The sequence below is a fragment of the Pseudonaja textilis genome, chromosome Z, assembly GCF_049901715.1.
Source record: "Pseudonaja textilis isolate UNSWEBS1 chromosome Z, rPseTex1.2, whole genome shotgun sequence".
In the NCBI taxonomy this organism is placed as follows: domain Eukaryota; kingdom Metazoa; phylum Chordata; class Lepidosauria; order Squamata; family Elapidae; genus Pseudonaja; species Pseudonaja textilis.
The window spans coordinates 96,229,343-96,250,443 of NC_142008.1; the positions used below are offsets into that span (position 1 = coordinate 96,229,343).

Sequence of the window (21,101 nt, forward strand, 5' to 3'; positions counted from 1 at the left end):
TTTTCCACACACTAGATGAAGTAGTGGCCAATTGGTACAGCTCAGGAGGAGGGGCCAGGCTGCCTGCTTGCGAGCAGTCACACTGATCTCCATTGTGCCTCCCTTCGTTCAGCCCTATGCACCCTGGGATAGGGGGAGATAGCAATTCTTCCTCATCCCTACTAACCAATTGCTGAAGTCTCCTGGCTGCAGCTGACGCTCCCCTCTCTCCTCTTTAGCTGTATGCTCATTGGTCACTCCTCCAAAAGCGCTTTCAAGGTTTCTGGCTTCTCCTCTTCCTCTTTCTTATTGCCTCCTAGTTCAGAGTCATCCGCACCTTCATGACACTCCTTTCTGCCCCGTTCCAAAGTCTGTAAAGCCGTCTCCTCCTTGTTTCCAAGGCGGTATCTAGAGAAACCATTACAGTGGCTTCCAGTGTGCTGACAGCCAATGGCACTATCGTGGACAGTTTATGCCATAATCTTTCAACTTCCATTTTCAGATCTTGATGTTTTGCAATCTTCACCAATTCTTTGTATTCTGTTCCATTATCCCCTGGTACAGCCACCTCAATCATCCATGCTTTCTTCTTTTCAAGCACAATTAAATATGGAGTGGTATAAACAGGAAGTGTCACCACTTTATAAATGTGATATATATGTCACATTTTGATGTATCCATAATGAGTAAGTTCACAGAATTCCTATGACCCTTATATACCACAATAATTAGGATCTCCCATAGCTAATACCTTTTGCCTGTGCTAGTTGAGATACCACCACTGACCCAGGCCAATAAGTAAATATACCTGGATACACAACCACTGTAGCAATACAGTTAAGTTACAGAAATCTAAAATATTTCCCAACTTACCATCCCAAAGTACCTTGTGTCATGCTACTGCTGTTTTTAAGAATACACATTTGCTCAGATGCACATGCCTGGTCAGATGTTTTATGAATGAGCCAACGAGCAAGTAAGGCATTTCTCTGAAACTTTTCAGGCCATCAAATTATTTTAAAATGCACTGTACTTCTGATTTCCATTCATGGACTCAGCACAGCCACTTTATTGGAAGGGATCCCTCTGGTTCTTCCGTGTCCTCTGCTCACTCTATTCCAAAATGGATTGATTGGGCCTGAAAAGGTAGTGGTAACAATGGCTGTAAACTACTATGAAGAACTATATAAGTGCTATTGCTAAATGCTATAAAAGCCTGTCACCGGTCCCAACTGATTTCTGTGAATGCAGCGCCCCAGGAGAGATAATTGATCCCAATCTGCAATTCTCCTCTGTTTCCACTGGGTGTGTTCTTGGCAGTTGCAGTGATCCTAACAACTTGCTCAAGGCAAGCCCATTACTGGCCTAAGAATGCTGGAGGAGAGGAATTTTGGCCCTGGGGACCTCTTATGGCCTCTGTTCTTGTTTGTCAAGTGAGCTGCCCACACAATGCAGGCAGAATCCCTCCCAATGCCAATGGTCCTCTTGCAGCTGCGTCAGGCGTAGTCCTGCATGTCTGACTTGCATGGGTTTCTAATGAGTTGGTGTTGCCTCTTGCACCATTGCAGGACCTGATGACCCTGCTACACTCCTCCTCAGTCTTCTTTGCTCGAGATAGCTATGAATACAAAGACACAGGTGTATCAACTTCTGAAGGGTTGGAGAAATTCTTGCCTTGCCTACTAATCCAACTGCTTTGCCATCCTGAAATTGGTCTATTAGGACTTCCTCATTTCATTTCAGTTCACAAGGTTTACAAGGTGAAAGTCACTAATGTAGCCAGCTAATGTAGCCATCTGCTGACTGTTTCACCTCCTGCAGATGCCTGTTCATAGTTTGAGCTTCCATAGGATCCTCAAAAATGCTGTGATAACCCCGGCTGGCCATGGAAGTGACACAGCTGAAGTGATGGCTTACTTCCCTTTTATTGCTCCAACCTTTTCTCAAAATGCCCACAGTTCACTGCAAATGAACTGAGCTCTAAACATGCACACACACTTTCAATAGTTCTTGGCTGCTATACATCCAGAGGGGCAGCACAGTCCTAGGAGCAGAAGCGGTACGGAAATCTGATCACGGGGAGTCCTCGTCGCTCAAAAAATTTGCCAGGGCTGCAGCAAAACACACAGCAGAGTGGTGTTGCTGCGAACTCACACACAGTTCGGTTAAGCAAAGTAAGGCAAGTTGAAGCAAAGCAAAGCAAGGCAAAATAAGGTAACAAGATGTTGGTAATCACAAGTGTGGCTGGAAGAATGCACTGTTTGTTCCCGACAAACGCCCCTTCCCACAGCACCTTCTTAAATCCTATTCCCAAATGAGCCTGGTGACGAGGGGCAGAGCACCCTCCTCCCGAGTCACCGGGCCATCCTGCATTGATCCTGATTGCTCTCCATTCTTTGTGCTCAAGAATCAGGAGGAAAGGCAGTTGCTCTTCTCCGGATATCCTCCCCCCTCACTCAGTCATCCTGGGCCCTCTCTGATTACCCTTCCCAGGCCCAAGGGACCCAGGTTGCCTCATCCTGCTCCTCCAGTTGCTCCTCTGGGGCCAGAGAGGCTGCACCATCTTCCTCTGTTGGCCCCAGCTCCATCTCCTCCTCCTTCTCAGCCCCAGCCTCCGATGGGCCATGACCAATGCACTTTGAATGCAAACTGAGCACAAAAACCCTGCAAAGTTACCAAATGGCAGGCTAGGCTGAGTGAGAAATAGGATGGCTGACCTGGGCATAGGCTAGGCTAATCATGAATTCTACCTTATCCCAGTCTTAAAAAATCTCTGCTCACAAACTCATAAACAACTGGCACTGGCCAAAAATACTAGAAACTCTGTCAGCCTGCCATCAAATTTATCTGGCACAGAGACTGGGCATTTATGCCATGATTGGGCTGTCCCAAAGGCTTGCAACTGGCCCAGATATGACAACAGAAGGCAACTTCTTGGCCCAGATAGGCATTATCAACAGGTAGCTGCTTCATGGAACTGACTTGTGGGACTATCTCCTGGAAAATGCTTAGGTCAGAGACCAACTACCCAATCCTAATCCATACATACATATGCAATGGGATTTAATACACATTATATGCCACATCACCAAGCCCCTTTGTCCTGATTACAATGCTTCAGAAAGTTGCTCCCAGCAAAGTCAGTGAAGTCAAAACTCAACAAACTCAATAACTAATCCAAGACATGAGAAATTACAGAGTCAGTGGAATCATGGTATAATGAAGTAAATAAAGGCCACAGTTCAAAAGTATAAGGAAGACAGCAGGAGTCTAGGAATAAAGGCCCGATGAAACCAATAGACCAAGGAAGAGAGCACGCACAGATTCTGAACAGTTGTCTCCGACAACCTGTTCCAGCTCCAAAGGCCAAACTAAACTGGTGCCGACTGGTATGCCTCATTGGGAAGGGCAAGGCTGCATCCTTGTGAGAAGACTCCCCAATCTCTTTTGTGCCTCCCTCTGCTTACCTCTGTGTGACCTAGGATCTGGCAGAGGAAGCAATTCCTCCTCTTCGCCAATGACCAGCTACAACTCCATATCTTCTCTGGCCCATGTGACCAACTGGGCTGAGTCACTGGCTGTAGCTGCGCCTCCCCTGCCTGAGCAGTTAGCTTTCAACCAGTTGCTCACTTGTAAATTTCACCACTATCCTCCACACCATCTCACCTTGACAATCTGTTCCTGGCCCAGAGCCTTCTACACCCCCCCGACATTATCTATCATTCCTCTCTGATGTCCCTTCTACATTGTCTAAGCTGGCATCTGAGGAACCCATTACACTCCCTTTGGCAGCCATCAAACTCATTATCCATTGAGTTCTTCCCAAGAACCTAGGATGTCATAATATATTGGCGTAGTATATCTGTGGACCAAGCGGTGTATCTTTTGTAATTGACAGATGGAAATTTTATCAATGGGAAGATTTGGAGCTGTGGCTGACTTGATGTGTCCATGTATGCACACACCAAAGAGTTTTACAGCTTTTAAGCACTGCTAACCCCTAATATTATTTCCCAGATCCTACTGACAAGAAAACACTAAATCCCAATGAATCCAAATCACAACAGCCAAGGCACGAAGTCAAAAGCAAGTACAAAGTCCAAGCACAAGCCACAAGTTCACAAATCCACATAAGTCCAAACTCCACATAAAATAACCAAAACCAAGGTCCAAGTCCAGAATCCAAGCACCAAACTATAAGGTCCAGTCGCAAGGTCAGAAATCAAGGCATGGTCCAGAATCAGGAAAACAAATCAGAGCACACGTACAACAGGGAAGCAAACAGACCAGTTTGCCTCAAACATTACTTTGCTCCACACACTGGGTCAAATAGCCACCAGCTTGTACAGCTCATCAGGAGGGGGTAGCTATTGTGACTCCCTCCTTTCAGCCCTGCATGCCCTGGTATAGGGGGAAGTAGTAATTCTTCCTCATCCCCATTGATCATCTGCAGATGCACCTCTTCTCCGCCCACTGTTTCTGCCTGGTCATCCATCCCTTCTCTCTTCTACTCAGACAGGCTCTTGTCTGGTTGTTCTTCCAACAGCCCTGGCCACTCCTCTTTCTCTTGCCCACTGCCTCCTGGTTCAGAGTCCCTTGTGTCTTTGCGACATTCATCTGGCCCCGTTCAGAAGTACCTGAATCTCCTCCTTGTCATCCAAGCCAGCATCTGGGGAAACCGTTACAGTAGTATTTGGTGTGTTGAAAACCACTAGAAGTACCATGGATAGTTTATGTCATAATATTTTAACTTCAATTGTCAGTTCTTGATACTTTGTGATCTTCCCCAATTCTCTGTTTTCTATTCCACTATCCCCTGATATTGCCACAATTATCCACACTTTCTTCTTTTTAAACACATTTAAAACTGGGGAATTATAAGCCAGGATATCACTTTGTATATGTGATACATATGTCACTTCGTAATGCCTCACAATGAGTAACTTCACAGAGTAAATTCACATATATACCATATTTAGGATTTCACATAGCTAATACCTCTTCCCTATACTAACTGGGATACTCCCAATCCTATAACTACACCTGGGACATAACCACTGTAACAATATATAATTAAGTTACAGAAATCCAAAGTATTTCCCAACTTGCCATCCCAAAGTACCTCATCCTACTGCTACTGTTTTTAAGAGTTCAAATTTGTTCAGATGCACATTTCTGTTCAGATGCTTTCAGAAAGGCAAATAAGCCCCTTTGCCATTCCTCACATCCCCCCATTTCTGCGGTTCTCCAGGAAGCTTCTCCCAGCATAGTTAACAAAGTCAAAGCCCAATAAACTCAATATCTAGTCCAAGATATGAGGAAATTAGCACAGAGTCAATTGGATCATCATGCAATAAAATCAATGTAAGTCCATAGCTTGAAAGCATGAGGAAGACATGGAGCTGGCAACAGACATGGGGCCCTTAGGAGGGTCCTCAGCTCTTTACTGTGGGAGCAGATCGTTTGGCAGACAAGAACAGATGACATGTGAGGGTCTCCAGGTCCAACTCCCTTCTCCTTCAGTATACCCAGACCAGTGCATGGCCCAGCTTGAGCAAGTTGGGAGACCATCATAGTTGCCAAGATCATAGTCCCAGCAAACTGAGGACAGCTGCAGGTTGGGATCAGTTATATTTTCTGAGGCGCTACAGAATTAATACTTGAGCACCCACAGAAGTCCATTAGGACTGGCAACAGCCATTTGCATCAGTGTCCTTGGCCATATCCTTTACAACAAAGTCAATATAAGTTCATAGATTGAAAGCATGAGGAAGACACACTGAGTCCAGGAGTTAAGGCATGATGGAAGTCAATGGATCCAAGGAAATAGGCCCAATACTTGTTTTAAAATTCCAATTGTAAGCAATTGCTTATTCTAATGCTTACATTATCATTATTATTATTATTGATCATCACACAGTCAGCCAGATGTTCAGATTGGATTTGACATTTTTGTCCACCTATTGAGTCCTTACCAAGGACCTGGGATAGGCAAATCTGGATGTTTCACGGTGTTACAGATATCACCGCAGGACGGAAGCTGTTCCAAGTAAAGCTGCCTTCTGCAATTAATTGATGGCAAATTTGTCAATGCCAATGGTGTACAAGTGGTGCTCCAGTTGTTTTGGGGTTGCACCCAAAGCACTTTTACTATTGGTACCGCTGGTACCATTGGTACTGCTGGTTACTATTGGTACTTTACTTGCCTTTGCTATAGTTGTTCTATTCTATTTGTAGGTCTTTGTATTTTGTTATCTTCACAAGTTCTTTTTCTTCTATTCTGCTGTCTCCAGGCACTGCCACATCCACTATCCAGACTTTTTTTGTCTTTCTTATCGACAGCTGTTCAGCCCAGAGTGTTATGTGGCAGGTGCCTGTCTGTCTGAATTCTGAAGTTCCAGAGCAATTTAACTTCTTCGTTTTCTATGACCTTTTCTATTTTATGGTCCCACCAGTTCTTCTTTACAAACAATGATATTTCTTGCAGATCTTCTAATGGATCATTGTTGCTACTTTGTCATTCCACTGCTTGAAGTCAGTCTGTGCAATCTTCTTGCAGCAACTTACTAGGTGGTCCACTGTTTCTTCAGCTTTTTTGCATAGGCGGCATTTACTGTCTATTGCTGTTTTCTCAATTCTGGCTTTGTATGCATTTGTCCTTAAGGCTTGGTCTTGTGCAGACAGAATTAATCCCTTGGTCTATTTTTTAAACTTTCCTGCTCTTAGCCATTGCCAGGTCTATTTATTATCTGCTTTCCCTGCTATTTTTTTTTCATGTAGTGGCCATATAGTGCTTTGTCTTCCCATGCCTCCATTCTGTTCTTCATTTGGTTTTTCTTGTAGGCCAGGTTAATCTCTCCAGTACTCAGCAAGCTTTCCTGCATACTAATTTCAGTGCATCTTCTTCATTGTCTTTGAGATATTTTTCCAAAGCCCTTTTTCTTCTCAACAATCTCATATTTTTGCAACATTCCACACTCACCTATTTGCCTTGGTAGGTAGAGTCTGTCAATGTCACTGTGAGGATGAAGGGCATTGTCATTATTTTTCTGGTCTTATCCATTGCTTTTAATTCTGCTTGAGTCCAGTCCACTATTCCTGCTGTGTATCTAATGACTAGAATTGCCCAGGTATTGATTGTTTTATATGGAATTTCCTCCATTGAGTTTGGACTTCAAGATCTTTTTCACTCTCTTGATGTATTCACCTCTAATCTTTGTCTTAACTTCAGTGTGCTTGATGTTGGCAGCCTTAAGGATACCCAGGTATTTGTAGTAAATATCTTCATCCAGACTCTTAATGCTATTTTCATGGGGCATCTTGGTTCTTTCAGTTTTTACTATATTTCCTTGTTTGATAGTGAGTTGTCCACTCCAAACCATTTGTCCACTCCAAACTCCATTGCAAAATCTTGGCTATATATACAAACAGTGTTGAGCAGCGATTCTATTTCAGATGGTGTTTTTCCATACACCTTTAGAACATCCATGTAAAGGAGGTGGGATTGTCTGGCAGATGTTTTTGATGTTTGATAGCCATGACCTGAGTTATTCATTATTGTTAACAGGAAACAGTGCAATGACAAATAGTAGTGGTGATAGTGAATTTCCTTGAAATATTCCTTGATATTAACTTCTCCTAGTCTCATCATTGACCTGCAACTGTGTCTTCCACTGTGCTATTGATCTTTGCACAAAGCTTCTGATGTTTCTACTGACTCCTGTTATTTCTAGGCACTTGATTATCCAGTCATATGGCAGAGTGTTAAATGCATTTTTTGTAGTTAATCCATGAAACATTCAGGTTGGTCTTCCTTCTCTTACAGTTTTCCAAAAAACTTTTGTCAATTAGGAGTTGATCTTTTGTTCTTCTGCTGTTGGGGCAGTTTCCTTTCTACTTAGGTGGAAAGAGATTGTTTTCAATTAGATGCTTTGGACTGCATCAGCTACCACACCAGTTAATAATTTGAAAGTTGTTCGTAAGCAGGTAATTGGTCTCTAATTGCCTGGTGCTGCTCCTTTTGCTGGGTCTTTCATTATGAGGTATATTTTGCCAGATGTTAGCCACACTTCAATTTCACCTCCTTATAGTATGTTGTTAAACTGCTTGGCAAAGAGTGGGTATAAGCTAGTTAGATTTTCAACCAAAACCCATGCAGTTCATCTTCACTTGGTGCTGACCAATTCTTGATCTTCTATGCTTTTTTTCTCTACCATTTCTGCTGATATTACTAGTTCTTTCATTTTAACTTATTTTTTATTCTAATTCACTTCTTTTAACCAAGCTGCATCCTTGTTGTATTTCTTTGGGTTATCCATATCTGCACCCAGTTTCTTCCTTGTCAGGTAATTACTGATTCACTGCACTTTCTCCATTGATGGATTGATAGAAACATTTCTGATTGAATTAAAATTTGTAATTCGAGCTTCGTACCTGCTCATCTTCTTGGCTATTGCTATTATTTGCTGCTTTATTATTTCCAGTGCTTCCTTGATCTTCCCTTTTTCTTCTTCCATTATTATTGTTTATTATTGTTGTTGTTATTAATTTCTTCAATTCAATTCACAGACTGGGACTGGCAAAAACTTAACAGTTCAAGTCCTGACCAAGGACCTAAAAGCTCATTAAGGTAATTTCTGAATATATAGGCAGTTCTGAGAAAGGTTGTTTTTTTCTAAAGTTTGAATATTCAGGTCTAATAAGTTCAAAATTTCCTTGTATCTAGTCAACTTTTGGGGTATTACTACACGTGCTCCTATTACTATTGGTACAACCATTGATTTCTTCCTCCACAAATGCTCAACTTCAATTTGCAGATCACAATATTATGTGGGGGTTTTTGTTTCTCTTCAATTTTATCACCTAGTATGGCACTATCAATGAACCAGACTTTTTTCTTTTCTACAGTAGTGATGTCAGGCATGTTGTGGGCCAGATGTCAGTTTGGGTTCGAAAGTTCCACATTGTTATTGTTATTGTTCCAGACTACCTATCTACAAATAACTTGCAATTGTTTTAAGGATTAACCTACAACTAATCTGAATGCAAACAAACAACAATCTGGCTTTGGTAAAGCAATGAGTGAATGGTCAACAAAGGATTTATAGGATCTGATATATCTGTAAATTTGTATGGATCCCATTCTTACTCTAGATCTTCAGTGAAATATTAAATCAAGTTCTAACATTTTACTGTAAGGATCTGTGCATAAACTCTGAAGTCAATACTTTATTCAATAAACAGATAACCAAACTGACTTCAGCAATGTTAGTTTAGAATTCTGTATTCATTTTTTTTCTTGCTCAAATAAACCCGTTTTTATTTGTCTGGTTTAATTTTTTTTTTAAAAAAATCACTAACAGCTTCTTCATTTACAGAGTTGTGTGCTTAAACTGTACATTTTTCTTCTAAAAGTAATGGTGAGAAGATGAGTTCTAACATATTTTCTCTATAGTTTTCAAACAATCTGATGAAACAATCTATTTTAGAAAGTCACATAAAGGACAAAAATTCCCATAAAAATTGCCATTGCTTTACGAAGTGTATATGATCATTCTGACTTTCAGTGTAAAAATATGTCTGGCAATATGCAGCGTTCTTGAGTTTCTGCGTTTTTATTCAATTTAATTGCATTAAATTCCAATAGGTGCAAGGACATCTGTGGGAAATGGAATAATGGGAGACACAGGACAACAGAACTATATTAAATTACATATTTGCTTACTACATCAGGGTATAATAGCTGGGAAGAGTATGACACTACAAAATTCATTTGTGTTCATTTCATGATTTGCTCCAAACATCAATGGTATCTTGAGCAAAATTCCTCCAAGGAAAACTTTTTCAGAAGTGTGATTATATAACCACTAGGGGGAGACCTGCTCTTGAGAAATTCCCTGAGAATTTTGGAAAAATCCTACTATTTTCATGTTGGGCATTATTTTTTGTGATTGAGAATCTGTTGGATTTGGGAGAAAAAACCAGTTTGGTGTACTGATTTAAGGCACAAGTCTACAAACCAGGAAACTCTGAGTTCTAGTTCCACTTGAGGCTTGAAAGCCACCTGGATGACTTTGGTGTCCCTCTCTCTCAGCCCAACCTACCTCACTGGGTTGCTGTTGTGATTAAAATAGGAGGAGGAGGAAGTATTAGATATTGTTTTATAAATAACTGAAGATGGTGAACATACAATGGGATAAAAAATTAAGAAATAATGAATAAATAAAATAAGTGACAAATGACTAGTGCTACCCTTATTACCAGAACCAGATTAAGGGATGATTTACAAACTTGTTGAGTAAGACTAGTCTCTATCAGGAAATTTTAATTTGATTCCATAACTAATTTTAGAGTCCTTGTAAAGAAAGTAGACTGCCTGCCATGGAGGAGGAAAAGAAAGAAAGAAAATGGCAGCATCAAGGATCTAAGGCCTAACGAGTTTTTGTTTCAACCTTTTTAATTGGTGGAATCGGTTACTTCTGTTCCTTGCTTCCAGTGCTATGAAGTTCACAGGATGGTATCTATAACAGATCTGTAAGAGGAAGGATGTGGAAACAACTCACCAGTTCTGTATGAGGCTGATAACCTGTGAATAGGTTTTCCCAATGATGCTTTCACCGTTTACTTTAACCAATCGATCTCCTGCAAAAAAAAGAAGATAGGAAACTGAGAAAGCGTAACCTTGTTACATCCATTGCATCTTGCACTGAAGGCAACGAAGAGAGAAGAGAAAGATACTTTACCGACAAAATTTGCCAAACCGTTTTTATTATTTATTCATTCATTTAACTTATACGCCACCCATCTTGTCTAGCAGCAACTCTAGTCAGCATATAACCAAGTAAAAACAAGATAAAGCATTAAAATATTAATATTAAAATTCACAAAGATATCAAGGAAGAGAGCAAGGTACAAGCTACATTTTTTCAAAACTTCGAATTTAGATGTTCTGCAGTAGGAAAAGTAGCAGTTTAAAAACAGCATAACTTGAAAATACAACAGATGATTTTTGGAATAAAATAACTGCTTTTTAAAAATATTTTTTTAAAAAGAACAAAAATTAAAAGATAGAGACACAAACCAAACAGAAAATAGAAAAAAGGAAAAAACAAAAACATATTATATAATTAATATAGGAAATCATTCCAGCCAATTTTTATATACATTATTAAAACTTGAACAGATGGAATATTGATCAGCTTTTCCATTACATTAATGGAGGCAATTTATAAATAGAAAGCAGGTTACTTTCCATTCAAATTTGTAAATCTGGAATCATCCTCTTTCCAAGAGAATATAAGAGAGATCGCTGTGCCTCATGATAGTAAATCTGCAATTCCTCATATAGTGATAATAAATCTGTGGTGGAGATCAGCTATAAATGGTTCCTTTTTGCCTAAAGTCTCATTTAAAATGGAAACTGGTTTAATTAATATTGAAGTATATTACTATATTCTGGAAAAAGCTGATATCTTCAGATAGAACCTGATAGATTGGTAGAAAACTGAGATTCTACACTATTTCATGATTTGTATAGAGAAATAAAGAATCATAGGGAAAAATGTTTTTATGCTCCATCAAAAAATTAAAAACAAAAATTAACAAAACCTAGCATATTTTCCAGCCAGAATGTTTTTATTTATTTTGACAGAGATATAATCAAATCACCATTGCTTCCTTAATTATTTTGTGGCATTTGAAATATTAGTCAGAGGCAGTGGAGAAATAGCATACCCCATTCTTTCTCAGATTTGCTTCACAGCTTCTCCTTGAGTTTTAAAGTGACCAACACTTTTCTCCCTCAAGCAAAAAGAGAAGCTAGGATATCCGACTATGTAGGTGACCAAGAGCCATACATCGTTCAATGAAATGTGAACTGGGAATATCTGTAACCTGCATAAAGTGGGTGCATATTCTCTCTGAATTCTACTGCCTGGCAAGGTAATTATATTCACAATAGCATCAAAGTTATGTCCAGGTTTCTGAGGCTACTCCAGTATAGAGTAAAACCAAAGAAATTTGGAGAGATGAATGTGTATATGGCCGCAACATGGAGCATTTTCCATATTTGCACAGTGCTCATTTTAGCTTACTAATACTAAGATCCCCAAACAATTTAGCATGGGAAAACAGGATGAAAAAAAAAATCAAATGAGAATTGTTTCTTCAAATTTCTACATAATGTCATGTTATACAAAATTCATAAGTGGGCCAGTAACGAGGATCTTAGTGCATTAGTTAACCTCCCAAGAAGTAAATGTAGCCATGCGTAAGACTGAACTTATTACTCTGTCCCAAGTGCCTTGGGAACTGCTGGTGTGAGGTGAATTAATCCTTATCTCTTACAAAATTGAGATATCCAGTGAAAAACCATTCCAGACATTCCATCTCTATATCTGGTTTGGTTTTTATTCTTCATGAAGAGAAACAGAAAAGTGCATGGGGGGGGGGGGCAGGACGGACAAACCTTGAAACTTTTCAACAGCATGTGGAATTTAGACTGGTTGTTTCAACATAAATCCAAGCATCCCCATGTGCTGTTAGTATACAGTAGTTACTGGCAGGGAATAGGGGAAATGGATTGACCATGTCATTAGAATAGTGACATATATCTGTAATAAAGGCATTCATGTCTTACCTGTCTGGAGGCCAGCCTGGTGTGCTGGCCCATCTTCTTTTACATTTTTGACAAAGATGGTGTCCATGGGTTCCAGCCGGTTCCGTGGAGGTGCTGTGTATGTTAAATATATATATATAGTACCAGGAGTTTTGATACCTATCTTATTTATTTGCATGTTCTATGATAAAGCCATGTAGAATTCTGAAATCTGAATTATGGTAACAAATTGTTTAGCAGGCTGTCTATGAGATTAAATGAAATGGGAACTTCATACAAATTATTCCAATATATCCTAAAAAAATAATCATATGGTATTACAAAATCCATGGACAGAAAGAAAAAGACAAGCAACAACAAAATAAATGGATTTAATTACAGTAGCAATTGGCACATCATTGGAAAATCTGAACAACCATACTGAAGGTAGATCATCCTTGAAAAAGTCTATTTATATGGTCACTAAGAGCTGATATTAATGTGATATCATAATACAATTCCAAAAAGTGTATAGCTATACTTCCATAACTACCACAATACTGCCCTGATTTAACTATTCCAACAGTGCTCAGTGTCTTCTTCTTAAAGGGTACATCCAGAAAAGTCAAAATATTTTTTGAAAGACAAAGAGCAAAAATTGCATTTATGATGGCATCAAGTCTGCTCAATTTAGTATTCTGCTTCAAGGCACTGGAATTACAAATGGGAAAGCGAAAAAAATCTACCATGATTAATTAAAACTTAACTGACTTCACAGTGATCCTCTTACAGCACCCTTAAAAATACTGAAATTGCCTCTCAACTTTATAATCCTTAATGCCCTATCATTCTTTAAAAAGACTGTTGATATGACTACAAACTCTCCATCACATGAATCCTTTCTCAGATTTTTCCAACCAGTATGATCATTGCTGAAAATCTGGAACTGTAGTACTCATATCTAGAAGGCACTTAAATTAGGGAAGGTTTGATTCATTTTTTAAAAAGGGCTTATAAATCTAGATATACAATACTAGATATAAAATGTGTGATTTGTTTGGAAGACTACAAACCAAATAGTATTCCAAACAAACCATACATTTCTTCTTTTTACATAAACATATGCAATAGAAATTGAACCATAATTCTGATATGGAGAAAGGTATTTATAATGGTTTGACCTTTATCTTATGATGGGTTGGGAGGTCCAGAGTTTTGACCTATGCAAAAAATGATATTGCCAAACACTGCCTGTTTTGAGTGGATAACTTTTTGGCAAAGTAAATGACTGCAGCCCACAAAAGGAATATTTATTTATTTATTTGTTTGTTTGTTTGTTAATCGCTTACAAGGTACAGGTATAAGAATAAACATAGTTTTGAATACATGAGATAGATACTTATAAGAAAAATAAAAAGAAACAATAGGACAGGGACGGTAGGCACGATTAGTGCGCTTATGCACGCCCCTACAGGCCTCTTAGGAAGGGGGTGAGGTCAACAGTAGACAGTCTAAGGTTAAAGTTTTAGGGGTTTGGGGAAGAAACCACAGAGTCAGGTAGAGTAGTCCAAACATTGACCACTCTGTTGCTGAAGTCGTATTTTCTGCAATCAAGTTTGGTGTGGTTAACCTTGAGTTTGTATCTATTGTGTGCTCTTGTATCGTTATGATTGAAGCTTTGCAGGTAGGACATTTGCAGGTAGGACATTCCGATGTATGATTTTATATACTATATTTAGATCAGACCTAAGGTGGCATAGTTTAGGTTTTCTAGAATTTCAAGTCTGGTGGCATAAGGTATTCTGCAATGAGTAGAGGAGTGGAGAACTCTTCTTGTGAAGTATGTCTGGACTTTCTCAACTGTGTTAATATCAGATACGTAATGTGGGTTCCAGACTGATGAGCTGTATTCAAGTATAGGTCTAGCAAATGTTTTGTATGCTCTGGGTATTAGTTTGATATTACCAAAGAACAAGCTACATAGGATTAGGTTAACAACTCTTAATGCCTTTTTGGCTATGTAGTTACAGTGGGCTCTAGCACTTAGATTATTAGAGATGAGTACTCCAAGGTACTTGACAGAGTTTGGATCCTCAACAAGGTCTTGACTATTTAGCTTGTATTTTATTTTCTGATTTTTTTTACCAATATGTAAGACAGAGCATTTATTTGTTGAGATATGAAATTGCCATTTGATTGACCATTCTGATACATAGTCAAGGTCTTTTTGGAGGGTAGTAGTATTGTCTGTGGCGTTCAATATATATGTAGCACTATTTCCAACAGGGCTGCCCAGCTGATCGTGTCCATCAGTGCTGCTCTCCCTGCTACCCCTGCTACACACTCCCCTTCCACCCAAATTTCTTAGGTCCTCCAAAGAGAGAGAGCCAGTTTACTAACAGCCCGTATGTACATTATATGGCTCTCGCTGGTGAGATGATACTAATCCTATAGAATTTCCTATCAACAGTCTGTGTGTGTGTTGGAGGATGGGTCCAACACGTCCTTCCCCATGGGCCCATTGGGATGCAATTGTGCTTCTGAGGTCCGTCTGGCAGTGAATGCCACCTCTGCCATGCTGTGGCCCAAAGAGTGATATGTCAGTCTCTGCGGAGTATGAATTGGTCTTGATTTTCTAGGTTCAGCCACGTGGACAGGACTCTCTCTGGAGGTATGGCAGGGCTTAGGTATCACTGAGAGTGGAGTCTTGTTCTGTGTTTCTGGCTATTGAGTGGAATGCTCACTGGCCTGCCTTACTAGTTCCCCAAAGATGTCCTTCTGTTCTTGCACATGAGGCACAAATTCAAATGCTTCTGGCCTAAGTGTTCCTGGTCCAGTACTCGTGTCTGACATGGGTGGGTCCACCTAAAAGAGCTTGAGTGAAAATAACCAGTTCGTATAGCTCTCCTCCTAATCACTGTCTTCCTCTTTCTCCAGCACAGAAGAAAGTGGCTATGTAGAGGTCACTGGACTCCTCCCCTCTGTGAGAGGTTCCATGGGTGGTAATGTATGCTGCTGGGAGACACATACTGCCTCATTCAGAGGTAGGAGATGGTTTCAGTACATCTTCAGTGGTCCCATGGCCCCCTCTGGGTGGATCCGGTATACTGATAGCCCAGCCAATTTCTCTCAGACAATATAAGGTTGGGAGATCCACCAATCAGCTAGTTTATGTTTCCCTGGGATGCCTAGATTCCTCAATAGCACTTGATCACCTAGCTGCAAGTGCTGGATTCTCACCCACAGGTCACTGATCCTTTTGTTCCTGCAGTCTCAGGTCTCTGAGATAGACTGGGCCCTCTCGTATAGATTCCTCTTCAATCTGTATCATAATCGCAATCTACTCGCAATTTCAGTACAAGGCTAATGAAGTATGGTCTAATGAAATTCCAAATGCTAAGTCTATTGGCAGTTGGGCTTCCCTTCCAAACATCAGAAAGAGTATCCAGTACCATCATTTCCCATACTATTCCATAGTGCTGTATGCATCACCATAGCAGAAATATGTCAAGTTCAGTGCTGCTTTTGCTCTGCAGACAGTGTTCCTAACATATCAAGGAGAGCACCATTACACTTCTCAGGTTGCAAATCCCCTTGGGGATGGTAGGGAGTTGTGCGTGACTTTTATATGCCCAGCAAGTTGAGCAATTGTTTGATGAGCCAACCTTTCAAAGTCTCTAGCTTGATCAGAGTGTATTTGCTGAGGAAGCCCACAATCAACAAAGAAATTCTCCACCAGAACTTTGGCTATCATGACTGCCCATTGTTTTTTGTTGGGAATGCTTGTGCGTAACAAGTGGCGTGTCACCACTAATACATTCCCCTGCCCACTTGTATCAGGTTCTAGATACAGAAAGTCAATGCAGACTAGCTCCATTGGACCTTGAGTGTGTAGGGCCTTTTGCTGAATGTAGCATCTACAGGACCTCCAGTTCAACTTCTGCTCTCATACATGGACAATAGAACTGATCCCTTAATAGTTTGAAGGTCCTTTCTGGCCCCAAATATCCATGGTTGTTGTTTAATGTGGTTAGTACTACTTCTTTATGTTTCTCTGGGTGGAACTGCTGCCACATTTCCTTAAGTCCATCAGAGAGGCCCTTCCAATAAACCACCCCACTCCAAAACTGGAGCCGGTCCCATTCTTTAAGCAGCAGCCAGGCTATCTTCAGGGAGTTGGTCAGCAAGATTTCCCAATGACCACTCTACAGAGCTCTCAAGGTCAACCCACAAAGTGGATCTTTCACATGATCCCTTCTCAAATCCTTTTTGTTTAATATGCAGCAGCCCCCCTCCTTTCATCTGGCTGGGATTGCAGTGTAAGTTGAGGACACTTGCAGTCATGACCTCTGCTCCCACTGTTCCTCTAACCCAGTGTTCAATCCCTTGATATAAGGCTTGTATAGCATTTGGGGATAGCGTAGTTCATTCTTCGCCAGGGGCCTTAGTTCAATGAGGTCTTCTTGAGAAGGCATCTGCATCTCAGTTCCCTATTCCAGGCCGATACTTTAGGCTGAAACAGACTCTGGACAAAACAGCTAACCATTGATGTCAATGGTTTCAGAGTATCCAACAATTGGGGAGGGGAGCAAAGGTTGCCTGGATAGGTAGATACCCTTGTATGGGAATCTCTCCATTCCAATGCCCCAAATCTTCAAATCGCCCAATTTTTGTATGGGCAGGGGCTTCAGGTGCCTATCATAAAAATCCTGGTACAGTAATATCATTGCACATAGAGTCCAAGAGGGCCCTCATGTAAATGCCCTCCATTTGTACTGACACCATTGGGGAAGAGTGCAGCAGTTGTTCGGGAATCTCAGCAGTGAGGGACATAGCATCTGGTCTGTCATCCGTGCTTGGGAACTTCTATGAGTCGACGAAGGCTGCTGCCAGACCTTTGTTTGCTTTATTCTTGGCAGGCCCTTTTGTATGTGAGCCCCTTACTAAAGGAGGTGCTCTCATCCCTCATGTCACTGAGGGGTTTTTAGTGAAACTCCATTTGTGAGGGAAGACACCTGAGACTGTACTTGGCCACCTCTTTGGCTGGAGCTAGCTAATGTTACCAGGCACCCAGTTGGCTCCTTCACTGGGGCCCTCTGTGATTTCCTGACTGGGCCAAGTTTGGGGTTTGGGTGGTTTTGTGCAAATATACCTGTAGTGCCCTGTGCCCCCACAGTTGTAGTAGGCTCATCCTGCAGTAAACAGAGCTAATCAAGCACAGTGAAATGCCTTTGGCTGAGTGTTAAGCTTCTAATAGCTTCCACCACTGGTGTTGTGGCCCGCTAGTGGAGCTGGCAGCAGAATCAGATAGTGAGGTGATTGGGGAGGAACATGGGCCAGTACTGGAGGCTGAAGAAGGCTTGGACAAGGGCTCTGAGTCAGAGGCAGAGATGGGGCCAGGACAGTCTGGCAGTTGTCAGCTGCCTTCTGGAGTTGGACAGCAGTGAGGCAGAGGAGCAGCTGGAGCCAGTTCCCAGCCTGCGCATGTGCAGAGCTGCCAAAAGTACTTCTATAGCGTTGCCAATAAAATTATGCATATGCACCTATGAGATCAGCAGAGGTCAAGCCTGACTCATAAGAGATTTTATGTTTTTATTCATTCAAGCACAGAGTATGATATAAATCAATTCTAACCTGTCTTCAGCAGGAGGGAGAAAGGGAGGGAAAACATAACAAAAATTATTTAGAATGCATGGGTGAATTAAAACATCCAATTTATTGCATTATAGAATAATGTAGAAATAGGGTAGCATAAGGAAAGAAAGGGAACTAATAAGAAAGAAATAATCCTTAAAAGAAGGCAAGTACCCATAGAGCTACCCATTCAGAATCTTGCCAGTGAGGCTTGCTTTTCTGTGCTGATGGGAAAGGTAATACACAGGAAACAACCAATAAGAATCTGCAATGGCTATAGTATGAACTGAGCACTAATCCATCTCTGTTGCCAAAACACCACAATCAAGACTCAAAATTTTAAAATTGACTTCAGGAACAGAAGCAGCATAAGAGGTGAGCAGGACAAACTGACAGGCAGAATTGTCCTAGGTGTACACTTTCTCTCTCAACACCTTGACAGACATTTGGTTTAGCACATGCACCTTGCTCTAAGGAATGATCAAAGAAATACAGCAACATACCTGTTCTGTTTCCATTTTCTTCTTCCTGGAAGACAGGGAAAAAAGGATGTTAAAATACACATATCACATAAGATGTTAAAGGGAAGTTATCATTTTACGTTGTTGTTTTTTAAATGCTAATGCTACTTTAAATGCTACTGAAGTTTTTTTCCCTCTCCAAAATATTTAACCTTACACTGGACAAAACAGTAGGTAGAATAGTTGGAGTAACTAAAATATAAGTAACTAGGAAAGGAAAGTTAAGCCTACTAACTATGGGCTTTTCTTTTTTAGAAAAACCATAAAATTCCATGCACTGCTAAATTATGTTGCTTGAGCCTTTGAAATGCTGATAAAAAGGCATAAGTTTGCCTCTGATTTTTAGCAAATGTGTGATAAGATTTATAATACAATTCAATATATGCGTATTTAACTTAGGCATTTCCCATAGATCAAAAAGTCAGAAATGACACACCAGATTAAAAATTATTATCCATAATTACTGATATTGCAATAGAAATACTTTTTACTACTTACATTCAATATTAATATACTGTAATTTACAAAATTCTATATAAAAACAATGTTTTTAGAAAACCTGTAATTCTTTTTTTAATCCAAAGTAGCGAAGAACAGGGAAATTGTGTCCTGCCATTTTGGTCATAAGATGGACACCACAGTCCTAGCCCAACACAAAAGTCTGGGAACAAACCTAAGAATTTTAAGTTTTTATTGCTAATGTGTTCAGATGATGGAGCTGTTACAGGATGGTTTGCAGACTCTGGGTGTGGTGTGTGTATGTGTGTGTTGCAAACTAATAAAGATGCTAAAAGGTGTTGTTTTCCCCTTAAGTGAAGCCAACATGTAAGACTAAAGAAATGGTGCAAAACTCAACTCCTGCTTTCTAAACAGAATGGCACCTCATAAATAATATGTCTAGAAAGGATTATAGTTCTATTTTATTTGTTTGATTGATTGTTCTGCCCATCTCAGTTGATGACTCTGGGTGGCTTACAATTCAAAAAAAGGTTTATAAACATTTTAAAACAATAAAAACAGTAAAACCAATAAAACACTAAAACATCCAAATTAAATATATATATAAGAACAAGATACTTGGCCAGTTTAGCAATATATCCAGGAATAGGGCCCTTAATACATTCAGGCTCAACCACGCTTTAGGGCCTTAGAAAAACTAACAAGGCTGGGGCCATTCTAATACTTATGCTGGTATACAATTCTAATGTATGCATTACTGACACCAAATAATTGTTTACTGTATATGTCATTTTCACTTATATATTTTTGTTAATATATGTAATATGCATTCTGATTTTCTAAATCAATACACATTCTTGACTTAAGAACAGTGCAAAATTTACAGAATGTAATCTGTAGTAAAGATACCTATTTAGTTCTGAACTGCTGTAATATAAATGTCATTAATATTATTGTAGAAACAAGGAATCTGAGATGCTGTGGAAGCAAAAATTAATACCAAGAATGTCACCAGGATTGCTCATAGGCAACAGAAGAACTTTCAAATGCTGCCTTACATTGTCTCACTCCTGCACCTGTTGTACGCCAGTAAGTTCACCAGGTGATGGGGTCCTTTTATTAGAATTGAGCAGCCATGAATTCAACTCATATTGGCCAGCCTGTTACGTTGCAAAACTAAAACCCTGTGTTCAGAAAGCATTGAAAAAATATCTTGTGCTATTAACAAAATGTCTAACTTCTACTGGGTTTGATCCAGTCTAGTCATGCTGAAATGAATGAAGCAAATTTATCTTAACTGAAAGCCAATAGAAGCCAATATAGAATTAGTCTGATTGCAGTCTGATGAAACTGACATGCTATATTAATAAAACTTTTTTTCAGTCATACTGCACACTCTTCATTTTGCTTTAATCTCTGAAATCAATTGAGTAATAATACATTCTCCTTTAATAACCTTTAGTATTACTTACATTTGGCTACTGTAAAATGAAAAATCCACATGATTTTTGTTCTCAACTTATGAACACAATTGGGACTAGAATTTCCATTGCTAAGCAAGATAAATGTTAAGTGAAGAATGCCCAGTTTTATCTTTTGGCAACATTTGTTAAGTAAATCACTGCAGTTTTTAAGTGAATCACATGATAATAAGCCAACTTTCTCCATTGACTTGGTTGTCAGAAGGTAGATGGGAAGGTCATAAATGGTGATCATATGGCCCAGGGATGCTGCAAACATCATAAATATATACTGGTTGCCAAGTGCCCAAATTTTGGACAAGTGACTGGTGGAATGCTGTGAGGGTTATAAGTGTGAAAATCTATTATAAGTCACTTTTTACATTGTTGTTGTAATTTCAAACTGTCACTAAAAGAATGATTGTAAGTCAAGGACCACCTACAAAATTCTTG

The 21,101-nt window shown here is 39.8% G+C and overlaps 1 protein-coding gene across 1 annotated transcript in view; it reads right to left on the reverse strand.

Annotated features, from left to right (window-relative positions):
• ARHGAP23 (Rho GTPase activating protein 23) overlaps window positions 1–21,101 on the reverse strand; it is a 129,037-nt gene that overhangs the window by 64,806 nt on the left and 43,130 nt on the right. Inside the window, 3 exon segments of the mRNA XM_026710871.2 lie at window positions 10,542–10,620; window positions 12,617–12,709; window positions 18,712–18,736. Of these exon segments, the coding sequence (XP_026566656.2) occupies window positions 10,542–10,620; window positions 12,617–12,709; window positions 18,712–18,736 (197 nt within the window).